The 20,248-nt window shown below is 52.8% G+C and overlaps 2 protein-coding genes across 4 annotated transcripts in view; both read right to left on the bottom strand.

The window, feature by feature from the left end:
- Positions 1-20,248, bottom strand: part of Sema2a (Semaphorin 2a) — a 430,460-nt gene that overhangs the window by 253,741 nt on the left and 156,471 nt on the right. The window lies entirely within an intron of this gene.
- Positions 939-5,546, bottom strand: LOC112588357 (serine/threonine-protein kinase sel-5-like). 2 transcript variants are annotated; one of them, XR_003112784.1, is made up of 2 exons: positions 3,755-4,057; positions 939-1,287 (listed from the first exon to the last, which is right to left on the bottom strand). XR_003112784.1 is itself a non-coding variant. In XM_025297935.1 (2 exons), exons 1-2 carry the CDS (start codon positions 5,355-5,357, stop codon positions 1,252-1,254), a joined length of 258 nt encoding a protein of 85 aa, XP_025153720.1. In that variant the 5' UTR covers positions 5,358-5,546; the 3' UTR covers positions 939-1,251. The 2 variants fall into 2 exon arrangements, 1 of the variants encoding a protein (XP_025153720.1); XM_025297935.1 differs by lacking the exon at positions 3,755-4,057 and adding an exon at positions 5,136-5,546.

A 20,248-nucleotide genomic window follows, 5' to 3' on the forward strand; every position in this document is an offset into this window, starting at 1 on the left:
CGCCGGTCCGAAATGGCTGATAAATCTCTTAGACCTTAAGGGCTAACATCTGAGTGAACGCCTGAAAACGCAAGGTAAATTTAGGAATTTTTTGTAGTTAAATAACATCATAATAGATGGCAAATTGGTTTGAAGACCTCTAACGTGCATACCTTGAAGGCTTAAACTATACAAAACAATTTTTTGTTATTATTTTGCCTCAAGATGGCGGCACTGAAGCTCTTCAAGCCAAACCACGTTTTTCGAATTGGCTCGCAGCAGAACTTTAACAAATTCCATCCGATCCGATCGAAATTTTTGCAGTAGCTGCTAAACTAAATTCTCTAGAGAAGTACACACATGATTTTTACGATCGGTTTAAAACCTTTGTCGTTATAAATATTTGTTCACCGAATTTCTTGGATAAAACTGCAACTTTTTTCCTAATGTTCACCATTTCTGCAAAAATCAATATTTCAACATATACGTGTGTACTTCTCTAGCAAATTTAATATAGATACACAAAAATTTCGCCTTTTTATCCTTTTTGAAAGCGCACAACGACATTTCTGCTGCAAGCCCCGCGGGGATTCATGAGAAGAATGCGCTTTTACTTGGAGAGCTTCAGCGCCGCTATCTTAAGGCAAAATAACAGCAAAAAATTGTTTTGTGTAGTTTAAGCCTAAGGTATGCACGTTAGAGGCCTTCAAACCAATTTTCCATCTTTGTTGTTATTTAACCACAAAAAATTCTCAAACTTACTCTGTGCTTGCAGGCGATCACTCGAATGTTACCTCTTGATCGTCACACCGTGTACGCGCGCGGCGATACAGCCCGGAAATTTTGCGAGCCGCGGCGGGCGCGAGCGAGCTAGCGGCCGCCAACTGTCGAAGAAACGGCTCAAACTTTTCGCGATTCGTCAACTATTCATTTCCGCGCGAGTTTAATTCGCTCGGAAAATATTGCCCGACTCTAATTGAATACGCTGGAAGACGTAAGGGCGGAAAGTTCCCCGAGAAATTGTCGCTACCGGCGAGACGCGGGGGTCAATTCTTTCCATATGCCGCGGCTTGCCCTCCTCCAGGGGGTGGCGCGGCGGGGGAAGCGCTCGGCGAGGAGAAATCCCAGTCCCTCTTGCTTAATTTAGTTCTAGATTAGTCGGCGCGAACCGACCAATTTACCTTCGCCGCCGATTTCCAACGCGGAGCTGCGGCCGCCTCTGATTTATCCCGCGGTAAGCCCTAAGCCCGCCGAGTATCGCCGGCCGTGTTATCAAACACGTACGCAATTCCTGTTACTACTCACCACCTGCAACAAAGGAAATGCGAACATGAATAAGTAGTGATACGGCAGAGCGAGAGAAAGAGAGTAGAGAGAGAGAGAGAGAGAGAGAGAGAGAACGCGCGAGATAGATATTCATACATATATCAAATTCGTTGCATATAAAGCCCTGCATATTATATGCTGCACAATCGCGTGCTCGATGGTACGCAACAATGCAACGCTCAGACAGAGCGAGAGAGAGAGAGAGAGAGGGAGGGAGAGGGAGAGAGAGGGGGGAGAGACGGCGTTCACACACTGTCGGGCGGATAATCCGCCTGGAAGGCTATGCGCGCGCTCTGCTAGTCACGATCTCCGTCAATCGATCGTCAAATGGACAAAGCAAGTAGGATTATCGTGTTCGGCTGGCGACGGCAAGGGTCTCCAGGTGCGCCGGAAGGCGGAGAGGATCGAGCCGGACTCCGTGTCGCGCTCGTTCAACGAGCGGCTCACCGAGCTCTCGTCGTCCGTCGCTTTCGTCGCATCGTCATGGTCGAGGCGAGACCACGTAGGGTTAGGCTTTCGCGCTCGATGAATCGCGCGAAACTACGCGCGCACTACGTACTGGCCGGGCGGGACAAGATACGAAACCTCCGCGACTATATAGAGCTGAGAGGCAGGCGAGAGGCGGGTGGGGTGGGAGGGATAGGCTCGTAGGCTGTCTATTCTACAGAGGAACCCTTTCAGGTTTTAGGGTAGCGGAGCGCAAACATTTCTCCTCATTACCGCCGCCTCCAATAACGTCTCGCCAAGTGCTCTTCTCGCTCGATCTCGCGACGAAAAGCCCCGCCTTGTTCCTAAAATTAAACCGCGCCGACGGCGGTTCGCGCGGGCCCTCCTGAGTCACGGCGGACCGGCCGTGTCGGCTATACGCACTCGGTGAACTTTCCCGTTGCTTCAAGCACTCCCTCACGGCCTGCTCCTCTGACAGAGAGAGAGAGAGAGAGAGAGAGAGAGAGAAAAAGGGAGAGACACGGAGATTAACTCGGTCGTTCGCTAACTAACGTCGTTACGCATCCCGCGCGTGCGGCACGGTCTAGCACGCGTGATAAATTAGCGCGCGTGACATCGAGCATTTCCCGATGAAGTGCGTCTCGCTGCGAGACACACGAGCTTGACGCGAGACGGAAAACACTCGGGTCTCGTCGTCGAGTGAGATGAAATGTCCGTCTCTTCGGCGAATTACTCCGCCGTCACCTTCAAGTCCGAAGAAAAAAGCGCACTAGTGCCCCTGTCTCTCTCTCTCTCTCTCTCTCTCTCTCTCTCTCTCTCTCTCTCTCTCTCTCTCTCTCTCTTTCGCGGGCGCTGCTAAAGGGCAGCGCAATAAAACATTCTTTATTTCGGCCCCGAACGTTCTTATCGTTATTACGCCGCTCAACGGCCACAATGTCGTGAGAGTATTGGCCGCTAAAGAGGGGAAAAAGCAGCGGCGCTGTGTGGGCCAACCAAACGCTTGGAACAGGGAGCGAAACGGGAGAGGGAGAGAGAGAGAGAGAGAGAGAGAGAGAAGGACGAGTGCATTGAAGAGTTGAATGTGGAATACAACAGGGGCGCGTGCGTACGAGAGAAAGACGGAGTACCTTTCGCAGTTTATTCTTCGCGGGGCCGAGAAGAACGACAAGGTCACGAGTGGCGCGCGCGCAGTCAATAGGGAGCCCCATCATTATTTCCCGCTGGAGCTTGGAGGACGGCAAAGGCGGGCGCGGGCCATAGAGGCAGCGATGAATAATCGTCGCGAGTGCTCGCGAAAGTAAAACAAGCAGTTAACCGCGCTCGACTTGACGGCTAAGTGGCGTATTTAGCAAACAAACAAAGCAACAGACGGTCAGGTACTGCGCCGTGACTGCGCCGCGCGGACCGACCTCGCCGGCCGAAAGCGCGCGCCCGGGAGGGCCGCCGCCCGCGTGTACTCGGCTGATTAAGGTCGCCCCGTAGGGACCGTAGCGCGCGCGCTGGCTCTGATTTTACAAGTTAAATATTATTCAGAACGCAGCGCAAACGCAAGTGGCTCGGGTCATTTTTGCTCAAACCGCTCGCTGAGGCGGATAACGGGCGTCCGCTGCAAGACGATTGAAATACGAGCGCGAGTCGCTCGCATCCGCGAAAGTGAGCTCGTCGTTTTCGCACAATTAGTACCTCCGGCCTGCCGAATGTCGTTAATTTGAAATGCGTACTCATCTGGACACGAACCCGTCCGACGAGATGCCAAGTGATCCCGTGTCGTCTCGACGGTAATCTACTTGCACCGTCTCTCGGTCTATCTATTTTTCGCAATTAAATTAAACGTAAAACGCAGGGGGAGTCGACGCTCGCGCGGAATGCCGGGGACGCGAAAAAGAGACGCACGCGAGAGGAAGTGAGGGCTGCGGAGAGAGAGACAGAGAGAGAAAGAGAGAGAGAGAGACAGAGAGATGCGGAATGGTTTTATAGTTATAAAATTTTACGGGACACCTACATCGCACCTCCATTAGCGATGCCGTCTCGACTCGCACACACCTCGCCCTTCCGACGCGCACCAACACCGGCGCCGCGCGTTTCCTCCTTCGACTGCTGTAATCGGCAGAGCGGGACGAGGACAAAAGAGGGGACAAAAGGTCGAGGAGGCGAAGAGAAACGGAGAATTTATACAGAAAAGAGCCAGTAGAGAGAAACAAGAGCGTATCGACGTTTCCTCCACCCTTAAATGTAAGGGCGCATCGCGGTGGAGCATTACGCGTCAGAAGAAGCGCGAGTAGAGTGCGGAATAATACTCGCAGAGGGACCTTTCCATGCGGAGGATCCGCGAGTTTCAAGCGCCGCTCTCCACCGCTCGTTCCACCGATGAAGCGAGAGAGAGAGAGAGAGAGAGAGAGAAAGGAGAGGCAAAGGTCGCGCATATACGAGGTCTGAGTGCGGAGAGCGGGGGGGGGGGGGACGGAATAAAGAGCGAGGCAATGGAGATGGAAAGAGGCTGGTAGGATGCTAAGGGACGCGGCGACCCGACCCGACTCCAAACGGCGGTTCCCCTTTGACATCATTTAGATAAAATACGGAGTCTCTTCCCAGCCTCCGATTACCTCCTGTCCCCTCCGCATCGCGCGACCGACCGACCGACCGACCGACCACCCTGGGCTCGTCTGGCACTCCCCCCCCCCTCCCTCCTCCGTGTAAAACGCCGCGTATAAGTCGCGTCGCTGAATATCTCTCCACCTAGAGCCTCTCAGCCCGAATGCATCCGTGGGCTTTTCCAGCGGTTAAGTATCTCACGCGCGGGACCGTCCCGGGTAAATCCGATCGCGTCGGCTGGATAAGTGCATCGAGTAGTCACCGAGGTAACGATCGGTGGAGAGAAATTCCTCCGAGCCGACACAAGAGCGCGTGCATAAGAGCGCCTTGCTCGACGGAGGAAGACGCGGAGGACGTCGAACGTGATGATTTGACACTCGCGAGGACGCAATTTCAATCTCCGAGGGCGCGCGACCGCGCCAGTATTCTTCTTCGGCTCGAGCGCGAGCGATCGTAAAATTAATTCCTGCTGACAGCGGCGGAAACCGTCGCCGCCACAGACAGCATGGCGGCTGCCACGCATTTACGGAGCGCCATCGAGAGGCAAAGAGGTGACTCGGGACTGCTCGCTGAAAGCGTAGCGAGATTGTAACGGCAGCGGCGCGCAGCAGTGCAAGAAGGAGGAGGATGTGATGTCAGGGATTCGAGAGAAGTAAAGTTAGCGACACGTCCAAACTTATCTCCCCCTCTGTTTAATTTAACGTAGCTTCGAGTTAGCCGTTAACGCGCCGGCGACGAAACTCGGCCGACAAGCTTTCGTAATTCCGCGATCCTGAAGCTCCCGCCACCACCTTGCGCCATTCTGCTGTGTTCTTCTTCTCCTCCTTCTTCTTCTTCTTCTTCCTCTTCTTCTTCGCTACCCTCGTCGGCTGCGATGGCGATGGCGGCGGCGGCGGCGGAGTCGCTGGCCTTGCCAACGATACGACCGTGCCCCCGAGTGGAATCGCGTCCCGGTAATGCGATACATCGCAGCAATATCCTCCTGAGTACTGCAACGAACCGTTTCGCGCCATTTAGCACCTAATTTGTAGCCCGGCGAGAAGTTCACGCCGCCGCCGCCCGCCGCGCGACCCCACTCGGAACTTTGGATAAAGGAGGATCGCGTTCCAGGCACGAAATACGACGGGAGCAAATGGACGTCGGGATCGCCGGAGTGCCGTTGCCGCGGTGAATGAAATGTTAACGAGTTGTAATGAGTCGAGGAAAATCTATCATAGGGCAGGCGAGTAACACGGTAGCAGCCGAGAGAGAGAGAGAGAGAGAGAGAGAGAGAGAGAGAAAGAGAGAAAAAGAGAGAGACGAGATTCGCGATATTAAAGCCAGCCGGAGAGAGTTAACGATCGCGCGCTAATAACGGCAGAATAGATTCTCAAAGAGCCGATTAAAAGTCCGAAACCCGGGCTCCAGCACCTGAGCGGAGTAATGAGGCGCGTAACTCGTAATAGAGAGGATACTTCCGCGTGCGCGCGCGTCGCGGTTTCGCTGCGATCTAAACGGTAAACATTTTTTTCTCGCGTATAAGCCGGGACAGAGTATGAACACGGGAAAATGCAAACGACCGGAGCCTATCCGCCGTTCTATTGGTTTCATCGCGGTGTACGGAAACGTGCCTACTCGACGCGCTACAACTGTTTCCACTTCAACGACGTTGAAGTATCGCGCCTATAGATCGTTTCATCGGCGATTTTACAAACGTGTAAGCCGAAATCGTTCGATTAAAAAAAAAAAAAAAAAAAAAAGAAAAAAGAAAAAAGAACGGGAGGGGGGAAAAGAGTAGAAAAAAAATGCGCCGGTGCCTATCGGTCCGCGATATTGTACAATGCCGTCCGAGAGTGGGCTCGATAAATGTGTTCCCCCTTTTATTTTCCGCCCGAACGAATGTCGAACGACTAGATTTGGAACGTACGAACGGTGACTTTTGTTCCGATGTCGCGGAACGTTACGCGAGCTGTTTCGCGGAGGGTGCTTCATCGACATTATTGATTCGTTCACCGTGAATTTCCTTCAAATCGTCCTTTGTGTCTTTGCGTTCGTTACGAATCAAAAGAGGAATATTTCCCGTTGCTCAGAGGGAGGATGAGAGAGAGAGAGAGAGAGAGAGAGAGAGAGAGAGAGAGAGAGAGAGAGAGAGAGAGAGAGAGAGAGAGAGAGAGAGGAATATAAGCACCGTGAGAATATTTACCATAACAGCCGAACGCGAAGATTTACCTCGACTATGCAAATATTGATTTACGTGGCACGCTGAATAGAACGGTAATCTTAAATCGCATCAGAGACTCTACTACGAGTAGGGTTAAGAAATGACGAAGAAACGTTACTAACAGTTATATATAGAAATCGTGATTCCTCTCGCCAGACGTCTATCCAGCGAGGATACCACCTCTTTTCGTAGAAGCTGATGCCAAGGGTGAGCGAATCGGGCCGTGCAAAGAGAGAGAGGGGGGGGGGAGAGAGAGAGAGAGAGAGAGCACGCAAGGGGAACAGAAGTACGGTCTTAAGAAAACTCGCAATATTTACCCAACAGAAATCAGGCACGACGTAAAAATACAAATCGTCCTAATCATTATTTACTTTACTTTACCGAGCGTCGCGCCCCTACCGTCTGAAAAGGCTCGCCCCTCCGCCCTCCTCCACCTCGCCCTCGTGCTCGCGAGGCGCACCGGCGGGAAAGAACTTTTCGGCTCCGGTGCACTCCAAACGTCGATCCGCCGGAAAACCGACGAGAGTCGAAGGACGGGCCGAAGGGACTGATTAAAGGCCTGTATCGATCGCGGCCAGGTAGACGAGCGTTAATTTCATTAGTGCGCGCGCCCGGCTCCTCCTCGGTCTCCGCGAAGAAATCTTAATCAATTAGCGCTCCAGCGCTGAGAGAGGGTGATCCGTTTGAGACGAAAATACCGACGACACGGACGGGCGCGCTTCACTGGATCGAAACTCCGAGGCTATATTTTGCGCCGCACATATGAATTAAATCCCGCCAACGAGCTCACTCCAGGAGAAACACAAACGGGCAGATCTTGCAAGATTCCAAGTGTTGCATTTATTCGGTTGTGAAAGAGAGAGAGAGAGAGAGAGAGAGAGAGAGAGAGAGAGAGAGAGAGAGAGAGGGAGAGAGAGAGAGAGAGAGAGAGAGAGAGAGAGAGAGAGAGAGAGAGAGAGAGAGAATGTGTATGTATGTATGTGTGTGTGTGTATGTGTGTGTGTGTGAGGGAGAGAAACAGAGATCTCAGTCGGATTGTACTCGACGTATCTGGCAGTTTCCCGTCGACCAGAGGTCTCGAGAGCTCTCCACTTAATCTAAGAAGATCGCAGAGAAGGAAATCCCGTCGGTAATCGGGCCTGAGTATGAAGACCGGCAAGTTCGGCAAGTAGGGAGGAACAACGGGGGCGCGCGCGCGCGCGCGGCGTGGAGCCGCAGGAACGGAAGGAGAAACAAAAGCGACGGGGTCTGAACGCGCAGGGGTGCCCTGTTCCGGAGAAAGAATGAAAAATAAGCCGCGAGGGATCGGGGACAAAACGGCTCATTGGCCACGCGCTCGCCTAACTACGTTACTCGTGGCAAGACCATTTCTCGTCGCTTCGGGTCAACCCGGCCACTCTCCTGCCCCGAGCAGCAACCGGCAGCGGCGGGATTGCCAGCAGCAATCACGGGGAGAGAAGAAAGGGGACGACGGGGAGAAGGGGAGGGAACGGACGGAAAAAAGGAAAGAGAAATATCCAAACGTTCCTTAGCCGCGAGCCCGGGAAATTGAATAGTACCTGCGAAATTGAAAGAGGAAATTCGACGCGTTTCGAGCCCCCGCCGCTGTTCCGCGGCGCCGAATCTTAGCGCCACCCCCTCGACGCTCAGCAGCCCGCAGCAACGTCCGGCTTCTCGTCTCGGCCGCGCGCCTTTGTTCGACTCGACACCGATGCTCGTTTGAAAAAATCGACCGCGATCCGGTGAGCGATGGCGGCCACTCGGAGCGAAGCATCGGGCATCGGCGCGCGCTGCTATTGACTTACCTCTCTTGTGCTGCGCAAGAAGCCGTGCGATAAATCACGAGGGAGCGATCGAGAAACGCATGAAAGTCTGTAACACGTCGCGATTACGCCACATATATCTCGGCTCCCAGTCTCTATCTGCAGACGGAAAGGCGCGGTCTCGCGAGATCCTCGCCGTAAATTCGCCGTGTATCGCGGCGATTACGCGCGTCTGTAAATCGTGACGAGTTCGTCGGATCGCGAAGCCGCTTACGCGTAATATCCCGATAGAAAGAGCTCGCGATCGCCAGACCGAGAGAGAAAGCCCGTACACGTACCCCTTCGTCCTCACCCTCGATCCGCCGCGTATATATGTGCATGTATCGCCGCGGCAATGGGTCGAGATAATCTAACGAGAAGCGGCCGCGATCTTTCTTTATCGGACATTAAGCAGGAATTCGCCGGACGGAGGGAGGGGGCGGGGGGATATTACACAGCAAGGCTCGCCGACGACGCTGGTCGGAGGCCGCGCGAGCCCGGGCCAATAAAGAGGACGACGATCGTTCCGAGCGACGGATGACGATAAAAAGGATGTATCGTCCGCGTAATCGTAACAAACGAGGGCAATTAAACGCGGACCTGCTGATGCAGCGATCGTACACGGCCAGACGGCGCGCGGGCGGGCGGGGGTCGCTGACCGCCGTAGGAGCGAGGAGCCTGCGGCTTCCATCCGAGATAAGATCGTTCCGTAGTTCTGATTACGCAGCTCCGAAGTCTCCGCCGAGGAGCCGCTCGCTCTTGACCTAATCTCAATTAGCTGCAGCCCGCGAGAATTATCCCTCTCCACGGCGCGCTGCCGCACTTCCAGGTGAAAACGCGGACACACACCGGCGCCATTTTGAACGGCGTAATTGATACGATCGCCTCGAAATTGACTCCGCGGCGCATCACGCTCGCATCGATCGATGCCGACGATCCAATTGCGAGAAAAATGATTAATCTCGCGAGCCGCGGCTTTAAATGACCGAGATACGCGGAGATTGATTCATTCCCGCAATGATGCGATGAAATCGGGACGAAATTGCGCCCGCCCGGGCCGAACGGTGAAAAGGTGAGCGGAAAATCACCGGATTGTTCTCCGCATATTTCAAGCACGGCGCGCACGCGCGCGCGCGCGCGCGCGCGTGTATATACAGAGAAGATTAATGCCGCATCGCGCGCGGCGCGCACTCCGCCCGCGCGTGAGTAGCATGATAATTGTTTCGATCGCAAACACGGAGGAGAAAATAAACAATGGAGAAATAAACGAATAAATCGCCGACGCATGGCATCATAAAAATTGACGTCAACGCGCGCGCGCGCGCGGAAACACTCGCATGTCCGAGGTGCTCGGCATCGTATTTTACCGGAATGGGAGTATAATTAGTTGGAATAACGGAAGATGTAGCGGCGCCATTACGCAAACGGCGCAATAAATGTAAATCAGGCGGCCACGGAAGCGGCAGTAACTCGCGCCTAAAAACATCGGCGCGTCATCCGGCTACATTATCATCCGCGCGATGGCCGTTGAGGAAGAGGGAGAGAGAGAGAGAGAGAGAGAGAGAGAGAGAGAGAGAGAGAGAAAGCACGGGTGAGAAAAGGGGATGCTCTCGAAGGAAGTACGAGTTCATTTAAAGGAGTTACGTAACGACTGCGGTTCGAATGGAGAGAGAGAGAGAGAGAGAGAGAGAGAGAGAGAGAGAGAGGAGCGTTCCTTTAAAATCTGTTTTCCCGGCGGAATCGAGCGAAAAATTTACGAGGCTCTCGGCCCCGAGAGCACAAAGTTACTTCGTTATAGCTTTATGCACCCGCGCGGCCATAAATGATATAGCTTTGGAGGATTTTCGATTGCGATATTTCCGCCGTACGAAATGCTAATGGAATTGCGAAACTTGTTATGCGGAACCTTTCGGCCGGGAATGATAATTAGCGCGAATCGAGGTGAGCAAATTCGAAAGCATGTTCACAAAGGACCGCTAATAGTCGAAGCTTGTAACGGAAGCGTGCACGGGTATGCTTGTAAGCGGTTACCACCGTAGGAAACGGATGGCACTCAGCAGGCGGCAACTCTCGTCCGACGACTAAAAGAGGAGCGTGTGCCACTGTCGCAATCATAACTATCAAAAGCAGAACTTGCCATGCCCGCCTCCTGCCACGCGGGGTGTCTTGAGACCTATTTCCGTTATCCCGCGCTCATCTCGCCGTTTGAAAGCAGCGACAAGTTCTGCAACACCAATCTATCGGGTAGACTACGAGCAGCAACGAAAGCAACGCTCGCTTGCCGTAACGTTGACGTTCGCATTCTTCGTCGAGGAACTTCGCCCCGATGGCGACTTCAATTATCACCGGCGTCGAAGTTCCCGACGATTATTATTAAATGAAAGTTGCTGTGTGCTACGCACAGAGAGCAAACCGATGCAGCTTGCAAACTTGTCGCGCGTTCGTGCTCGTCGGAAAAATATTAATCCCGCTATTTTCTCGATCATAGGATTAAGATGTATATGTGTGTGTGTGTGTGTGTGTGTGTGCATAACGCGACCCGTGCTTTCTAAATCTGGGTATGTACCGAGAGAGCGTGAACACTGAACGCGGATGAATTCGGACGTTTGTCGTTTGTTTGTTCGTTTAAATTTAGCAACGAGAACATTCACAATCGGCTAAACTCAAAGAACTCGTCGTGCGTGGTCAGAAAATGTCACGCGAATTACTAATCATTGCGAGTGCCAGTTTCCCGGTAATTATATTTTCATCATATTTCATTAACACCTACTTATATATACAAATGTTTGACGCACTGCGCCTTACCGCGATTTTCAACGCTTTCGTCACTTCTTCCCACATGTATCGATATCTTACAGTTTATCGCGGTAAAATAAATTCTCGTTGGGTTGACAGTTCGAGCTGTTTAGAAGTTTCAATTAATATTGTGGTAATTTTTTCGGTGTTCACCCCACTCTCTGTATCATTAAGCTAATCGTTGGCAGATGTCCACTCAATAAAGGAATCGCGTACTGACTTATAACGAGTAGTAAAGAACGAGCGTCTGGTGTACGCGCGTGAATTTTCATTGATGAACTGGCTCGGTCGCGAGTCGAACATTCTATACGAAACCGCCAAGGCACATATTTTTCAAACTACAACAGCGAATGTTTGCGTTCGCGGGGAGCGAAAGGCCCTCGTTTTCGTTTATTTTTCAAGATGCCGCGTAAACAATCGCTCGCACTATGAAATCGAGGACCAGCGAGAGAGCGCTGGACGCGGAAATCCGCCGAACGGGAAGAGACTTTCGCGAGCGGCATGACAACTTTTATTTGGATTGTTTTAACAAACGTTACTTAAAAAACACACATACATATATGTACCGTTTGCGATTTTCCACGATATACCGCTAACCGTAATTCGCGATGTACAAATTCTCTTCACACTCGCTCTCTCGAGCTCCCCGTCAGCTCCCCGTCAGCTGACGCCTCGGTTGTCGCCGGTATCGTCTGATAAGTCACAAAGGAAACTACGCTATCAACAATTGCACACACACACACACACACACGCGTTCGACTGACTTGATTGCGCATGCCGAGTAGAGAAAAGAGAACCGCGAGAGCGCGCGCGCACGGATGAGTCTCGCGAAAAGTCTCGGGGACGTGTCCCGTGCGAATCCCCCCCACCCCTCCCACACGTAATTCCGTAATAATCCAAGTTTTTACGCTACATTTCCGCGCGGAGGCGCACTCGAATCGGGATCACGTAGCGCGCCGGCGACGTCAATTAAGCCGATTCACAGAGACAGCTACCGAGACCGTCTCCGCCCCTCCGTGATCCGCCGCCACCCTTGGATCTCCAGCCAGGCGCTCGAAAGTTCAGGGGCTCAAAGAGATCGTCGCGGTGAGGAACGGCCGCGCCGGCTTCCTCCCAGACACGTCTCCAACTTTCGCCAACGTTCCGGGGGGTGGGTCGTGTAAACGCGTCGACGCGTTTAAAAGGGATAACCAGCCGCGGTTGACATTCGTTTCTTTTATCGCGCCGCGTATTATGAAGTGAAGAAAGGAAGACAGCGCCGCGAGGCTGAAGGAAGGCGGAGAAGAAAGGGAGAAAGAAGAAAGAGAGAGGACCAAGAGCAAGAGGAAAATGAGGAGAGCAAGAGAGAGAAAACGAGGGCGGCACTGCCGCGAGTTTCTGGCCTCCGTGCCAAGGCCGATCTCAGGCCGGGGTGTGCTTTACATGGGGCACAATGCAATGGGCGTCGTTATGGCCGAGTAGCGTCATAAAGACTGGCGTCTCACTCGCTGCACAAAGCGCGCTATTTTGCCACCCTCCCCGACCTCCCCGCGGCAGCCGCTGGCTACCCACTTTTTCCCAGTCCGCCCAGTCCGCGTTCGTGTGTCCTCTCTCGGTTTGCCGGTAACTGCGTCCTTTACACGCTCGTTCGCTCTCTTCCTCCTCCGCCTGCTCCTTCGCTTTGTCGGCGGCGGACGGCCTTCGAGCGCCACTCGCGCGTCGCCAGCTATCGCCCTCTCTCTCTCTCTCTCTCTCTCTCTCTCTCTCTCTCTCTTTCTCGCTCCCCCCTCCGGTCTGAATTCTCCCTTTACTTCTGGCTCACTTCGGGCCTCCTCCACGCTCCGCTTTCGGCCTCTTCCCCACCTCCGCCGGCGCTCCCGCGCGGACAAAGGGTGCGAGGGTTTATTTAAAGCTGTTCCCCGTTTTTCTCATTTACCTCTCGACTTCGGCCACTCGGCCTCGAAAGATCCTCTCGCACGCGCGCGTCCTCGACGCTGCGGTGTAACTGACAACTCTGCCTGCTGGGATTAAAGAACGCCACTTTTGGAAATATCGAGTTCTGCGCGGGAAATTAGGCGCGAGCGCGGGGAATTCTGATATTAGATTTGAAAATAATCGCTGCGACGTAGTATCAATCAGCGGAATTGCGTCGCGGATTCCGACGAGGTCGCATTTCGTCCGTCTTACCTCCTTCTCTTTCTTTCTTCCTCCCTCCCCCTGCCCTCTGCATCATCACATATTCGACGACGGATGCATCCCGGCCCGACGGGGCGAACGACACGTCGCGGATGTTATCGAGCGCGCGCGATCGATCTTCCGTAAATCTTCCGCTCGCGACAAATCACTCCGTTAGCAAGTGGAGATCCATTAATCGCATCCCCGTTTGCTCCGCCGCCAGGCCGGGTAAAAGCCTCGCCCCGCCGGCCATCGAGCCGGGGGCGCAGGGCGAGGAAAGCCAGATGCGGAATGGGAGATGTGGCAATCGCCGCCATATACACTCCCCGGCTCGCTGCCTTTATGGGCCTAATATAAAGAAACGAGCGTGGCCGACTATCTGCCAACAGCTAGACTACGTTTCATGAAGTTCCCGTGCGATAACACAACATAATCTTCTCTCGCCGCGAGCGCAGTCCCCGCGATGCTTCCTCCCCGACGACGCCGCTCGCCAATCTTGCCGCCGTTTTCTCGATGTTTCTCTCCAATACTGCTCGCGCGTACTTTCGCTGTTCCCCCGATTTTGCGCGCGCGCGCGCGCGCGCTCGTGCTCGCGTGCGCTTATCACGCCAGCACTCCCCGAAATTAACTTTGCGTTGCAAATTAATCCGTCGATACGCGTTGCGCCGGGTGAAAATAGAAACGAGTTTCTCGCGCGTTTCTCACATTTACATCGGTGGTGTTATGAATACGCCGTCGCTGAATTTATTATGCATGTGCTGCATCCGCGCCTTTCGCATCGCGCTATCGTCCGTGTATTCCGCCCGTCGTTTTTACGCGTGTCTCTCTCTCTCTCTCTCTCTCTCTCTCTCCCGCTCTGTCGCACGCTCGCGAGACTTTCCTCTGCGTTTATTTCACGCGAATGAAGGCAATTTTATTGTGCACGGCGCTGAGCGCAAAACGCTTTGCTCGTTGTTTCTTGTTGAAGACACGCGTACAATGCGAAATTTACGAGAGAGATTTGTCTCTTCTACATCGTCTCCTCTGCCCGCGCCGCCCCCTCCTCCTCCTCCTCCTCCTCATCCCCCGCCCGCGCGCCCTCCTGTGTACCCTTCCGTTCCCATATTTGAAACACTTTCCCTCCGCCATTCGCGAGATTAGATGCAGACTACATGCAGTAAACTACGAGTAATACAATTACATCGCGTAATTATGATAATTGCGAGCCGTCGTGTCGGCTAATTGCACAATTTTCACCCGATGCGACGCGCGGATGACAGAGCGAATAATTTTCCGCCACTACGCCTCTCATTTTACGTATACGCTCCGACTCTTTGGCTGCGCGAGCGCGCGAAATTCGCTACGGCGAGCCATCCACAGCCCAGGCTCTGGCGCGGCACGATCCAATCGGCAACAGCCTTTCACGCATGAGACAGCAGCCGCGCGCGCGCACGCGCGAACTTGTGAAATACGATATTCAAGTGTCAGCTTCCGCATCAAGTTCACCGGCGAGATTCCGCCGAGGAGAGGGAGAAGCAAGAAAGTCACGATAAATCGCTTCCCCTTTACAGCCTCAGCTCCGCGATTCTCCGCTGCATCGACTCTGCGGAGAGAGAGAAAGAGGGGGGCGGAGGGGGGGGCAGGGGCAGGGGCAGGGGCTGCTGGCGTACGGAGAGATATTTTTAATAAGACGCGAATAGCCGGCTCTTGAATTAAAATGATATTTTTATTCAGCCGGCAAAGGATACGCGGGACGGTTTAAAAGTGCGATCCCTGAAGCGGCCTCTCAAGACTGGGAATAACGTGAAGAAGAGGGCGGGTGACGCAGCCGGCGTTTGAAGCGTCGTCGTCGTCGTCGTCGTCGTCGTCGTCTGGCACACAGCGTTTGCGCATCGCGTTCGCGTGACGCACAACGCACAGTCTGTGCATGCAGTCGCGAATACGTATGTATGCATTTATGTCGGCGTACAAGCGAGTCGGAGGTTTTTCAGCGCTGCGGATGCAGCCACTAGACAGAAGAGTGTCTAGTGTCGAGTGGCAACGCGGAATGAAGGGACTCGGCGACGCGGCGGAGGCCGCGAGGCGGCGAGGAGGCGAAGAGGCCTGGGCGCAAACAGGACGGGGGTGGTGATTGTCATCGGAAGGATGGCAGAGCTCCCCAGCGGAAGGGAAGCTCAGAAGGCGAAGGTGAGAAAGGAGGGAAAGAGAGAAAGAGAGAGAGAGAGAGAGAGAGGTGGAGGAGAAAGAGGAGGAGTAACTACACCTTGTCGCATGCAGAATCGCGACTCGATAATCGTGATAGAACGGCGCCATTACCGCGCGGCGTGCAAAACGTCGTCTTCGTCGTCGTCATTCGAATATTTCCTTCCGCGCTCGCTCGCCTCTCCGCCACCTCGTCGTCTACTTTCTCCGTCTCCTCTCTGGCCCTTCTTCTTTTTCCTTCTTCTTCTATAACGACACATTGAAATCACTTTGAGACGTCGACCGACTTTGCGACGTGCCCCTCGGCGCCCTTTTAACGCCACTCCCGGGCCGGAAGTGACAACCCCGATGACGGGTTTATGGCAACGCCCGGCTCTCGGCCGAGAGCCACGGTCCCGGACCGCTTTTAAAGCGTCGATCTTAATAAATGACACGAGCGCGCGAGGAAAATCAAAGTGGAAGTTCCGCGACGACCCACGGACTTTTAACGGCCATTTTTCTTCGTTGCGGCAAATTGACGTACGGCGTGATGTACGAATTCGGACGCTCTAAGCGCGCTACGAGCTCCTCTAGCGCCGCGCGGGCGACGCTGGCGACCAACGAAACCGCTGACTCGTCGAACAAAAGGTCGTTAACGCTTGCGCGAAGGAATAAGTATCGAGAGGGGGGAAGAGGGGGGGAGGGGGAGGGGGGCATGTGCGCGGTCGCACGGAGGCGAGAGACGCTCTCTCGCCAACGACTCTCATCCGTTATCGTGAGCTTCGCTCGGCGCGATGCTCGGTGAATATCGAGATCGCCGCCGAGGAGGAGTCTCGCCTCCCTCGCGACGCGGACCCCGTAAAGTTGAGGGACACACGAGTTTCTCTCTTTCCCTCTCTTCCTCGGCCTCCTAAAAGCGTACCTTCGCGTCCTGTCGTCTCTCCACGTTAATAGTATGCATTTATTCGGAGACGCGGAATTAGAGCAGGGATTGCGTCCGCAAGCGGAAGTGGGCGCGCTCGCCGTTTGAAAATCGCTGGGCAAGACGCTTTTGAATTATTCAATCTCGCGGCGATGGAAAAGCGTCACCTTCCGCTGCGCTCCTCGCTCTCTCTCTCTCTCTCTCTCTCTCTCTCTCTCTCTCTCTCTCTTTCCTCACCGTTGTGCCGCCTCAACGATTCTCCTCTCGCGGAAACGATAAACCTAATATTCTCGCGCCTAGCTTCGCCGCTTGGCCGCGCTAACTCGCGGTCTCCAACCACGGCCGCTCGGTGTCGAGTCGAATTTCGTCGAGATTACATCCGCGCTCTCCTCGTGTTGCCAGCACTTTCGTCGGTATCAGTAGCTATGAGCTGCTGCCGTGGTTTGACGTTCAAATATAGGATGAATGGTGAATGATATACCAAGGTTTGACTTCCCGCACATCTCGCTTGACGTTATTGATCAGATTAAAGGATTTGCGATCTATAATTTTACTTCGACGTGGCTAATATTAGAAGTTTGTAAAAGTTGAAGGAGCCGCATAAAGCCACGTAATCGGTCCGAATGAAGAATCGTTTCACAGCCGCGAGATCAAATTATCTGAAAGATGTCAGAATATGGCGGCAGATATATCTCGATTACGTCGTGGTATACACGGGGGGAAAATCCGGTGATAAAAATTACGTTAGCGTGATATTTCTTTGTAAGTATCTTCATGCAAAGCTGGACTATATCGATATTGCGGTATGAAAATAACTACGCAGAAATAGAAAACAATAAAAAAATAAATAAAATATTCGAGTGTTTACAATATTGTGCAGTCAGAGGTGAAAAGTTCATGATATTTTTAAACAAATATACGACGAACCGATCATATTTCCATATAGTTGAGGATTGCGAAAGTTTTGTTGCACTCTTCACTACAACATTTTCATCGTGTAAAGGTAAACGTCTCAATGGCCAGATACGTCCCAATATCCGAATCCTTTGAAAAAAGATATTTACTATTTATTTCAACAATAATGTATGAAAATAATAATTATTAAAAAAAAACTGCAATATTTGACGATTAGTTGGAAAAAGATATACCCAATTTGATACCCATTTTGTATCAAAATAAAAATTAATTAAATAAATATGCATCTAACGCATGCTTTGGCAAAATAATGGTCAATCGTTAATAAATTCATTAAGAGATAGTATCTATATTTGTATTATTATTTCCCGTTAGCACATATTAATTTTCTAATTGCAGTCAAACACTGCAAATTATATCCAAACATTGGATCATAACCCAATTCAACTGTCCCACAGTCACACGGTTAATGCGCTTCATTACTTGTGTAAATAGTTCACTAATAATAGATATATACATTGGTTTAAATCATTTCTCTCTCTCTCTCTCTCTCTCTCTCTCTCTATTTAAGGGAATCTTAAGTTTTCGAATAAATGCAAATATTTATATAAAAACGATCTACGCTGAATCATCCGCCGAAACATTGGGATATTTACGTACCTTACCTCGCGTTAACACTGACGAAAGAAATGCAATGAAACATTCAACAAACTCTCGCGACAGAGTTGCTGTGCACAAAACAATAATCGCTACTCCCCTTGGAGAAGTTGATTTTCGAGAAGTACGCGCGTACAACAGCATCCGTTGCATCATATTCCCGCAAACAACATGTCGCGAACGTATCAAACTTACTCATTGACGTCGTAACTGCGTTACACATCGTGCGAAAATAATCGACGCGGCGGCGCACGAGAAACTCCTCTCGCTCGCGATTCCGTCCATAATTTGCGCGCTAATGCTTCCACATGCGAGAACGTAGCCGCGGCGCTGCATCTACGTGGTCAAAAGCCGGTCAGATTCAATTACCAGGCAGTTTAATAATTCCTCACAAGCCGAGTCACGTACCGCGCCGGGACAAGAGTCGCCCCTTCCTCCGATTCGCTAAAGTTGCCAACTTGTTTTTGAGCTTGCCACTCGCATCGCCGCGGCAACTCCGCCGCAGCACCTCCCCCTCGCCCCTCGAACGATGCGCCACGTTTGCGGAAATTCAAACTGGAATCTCTTGCTTTCCACGGGCGCGCGCGCGCGATTACTTGGGCAAACGCGCGTAAAAAGGGAGGAAGAAGCGAGAAGGGATTTACTTTCTCGTGCAATTTGCACCCGCATATTTCAATAAAGCGCGTCTACAGGCGGAACGTTAGCCGGTACGCGCGGTACATATGATTGCTTTATTTTAGATTAGCCCGTACCTATACGTATCATCTCGACTCTTCTCAATTTTTGCCCGCTCGCTTCGCGCACAGTTCGGCAAGCGCCGGAGCGCGCGCTGATAAGCCGCACTCGATTCCTGCTCTGATATCGAGTGCAGATTAACCAGCGCGTGTTTCGGTTACTCGGAGCGAAGCAAGCGGCGCGGCGGGCGCGAACGGGCGGGCGTGCAGTTTGGACATACATTTGCGCGGACGTTGGCGGGAATTTCGCGCGGGAATAGATCGCTCTCGGAAGCCCGGCGAATAGAACTCGGGCTCGCGACGCGAAGGGAGAAGGAAACATCGCGCGGATACGTCACGTACTGTTCGCACGTCGCGGCGCGGCGCGGCGCGCTGCAGCGTCCTCCGAAATTCGCGAGCGCCATCGCCGGGGAGGACGCCGTGTATCCGGAGTACACGAGTATCTCGCCTCGCTCAAGTCGGCGTATTTACGCACGCTTCTCCCTCTCGGCGAGGCAAGAACGAATACAATTCTCCGTCGGCGGGCCGTCGAACGTAAATCCTCGGCCATTGCGAGAAGCGCGATGAAAAGTTGCGAGCCGCGAGCCGATAACATTGATACGTCAGCGAGTCGGCGCTTACGATTTTTTGCGCATCACCAAAGCGAGTATCTGTAGCGGCAGATTTCCATTCCCCTTTCTGCGCGTCTCCCTTTCTCGCACGCCCGCGCGCGCGCGGCCCTCCTCTCGTCGTATAATAATGCAGTTGTCGGGTTTTTGTCCGCGGCGTTCATCGTCTCTCCGGCAAATGCACGACGCGCGCCTCTCCCTCTCTCTCTCTCTCTCTCTCTCTCTCTCTCCCTCTCGGTGTGCGTGTGTGCGAGTACGTCGTTCGCGGCGAAGGGAATATCAGCGGGTCGCATCTATGCGTGAAAAATGACAGCGATATATCAAGGACGCGGTCATTAATCATCGGCCTCGCGCTCGCGAGCGGTGTCGTCGCGACGCCGAGGAGGTCTTTCGGCGCCCGCCTACCCTACGAAATCCGTTTCGCCCGGGTCGAAACTCATCGTTCCGCAACGCTTGGCGAAATAGAGAGGCGCTCTTCGAGCGCCGCTTCCACCTCTTTGGCAGCGCCGATAGCCGGCGAAATAGATAGATAGACGTATACCGATAGATAGATAGATAGATAGATAGATGGATGGATGGATGGATAGATATTCAGAGTTACGGGATTTACGATCAGACGTTACTCGCTCATCGAAATAATATCGTCGCCGTGCGCGACGCATATTTTACAATATCGTCCTGCGTTTCTTTTTCCTCTTTAACAAGCTTCAGACGCTCTTCAGGTTCCGCAAGCGCCACTTTGACCTCTCTGGGAGCGCTAATAGCCGGCGAAACGACTGAACGCACGGACGGATAAATGTTGAGAGTCCCGCGATTTACGATGATTTAATCGTTACTCGATTATCGAAATAATATAATCACTGTGCGCGCAATACGCGTTTTGCAATATCGTCCCGTTCTCTTTTTTTTTTTTGCTTTAATCAGCTTCGGATGCTCTTCAAGCGCCGCTTTGACCT

The sequence above is a fragment of the Harpegnathos saltator genome, unplaced genomic scaffold, assembly GCF_003227715.2.
Source record: "Harpegnathos saltator strain DR-91 unplaced genomic scaffold, Hsal_v8.6 scaffold2, whole genome shotgun sequence".
Lineage (NCBI taxonomy): Eukaryota > Metazoa > Arthropoda > Insecta > Hymenoptera > Formicidae > Harpegnathos > Harpegnathos saltator.

Bases quoted from the DNA above. Each gene is read 5' to 3' on its own strand.
- LOC112588357 (XM_025297935.1), bottom strand. From the start codon at position 5,357: ATGGCGCGAAACGGTTCGTTGCAGTACTCAGGAGGATATTGCTGCGAT. The intron at 1,288-5,135 runs GTGGTGGCGGGA...CCTTTGTTGCAG, and splicing joins ACACAGCAGAATGGCGCAAG to GTGGTGAGTAGTAACAGGAA.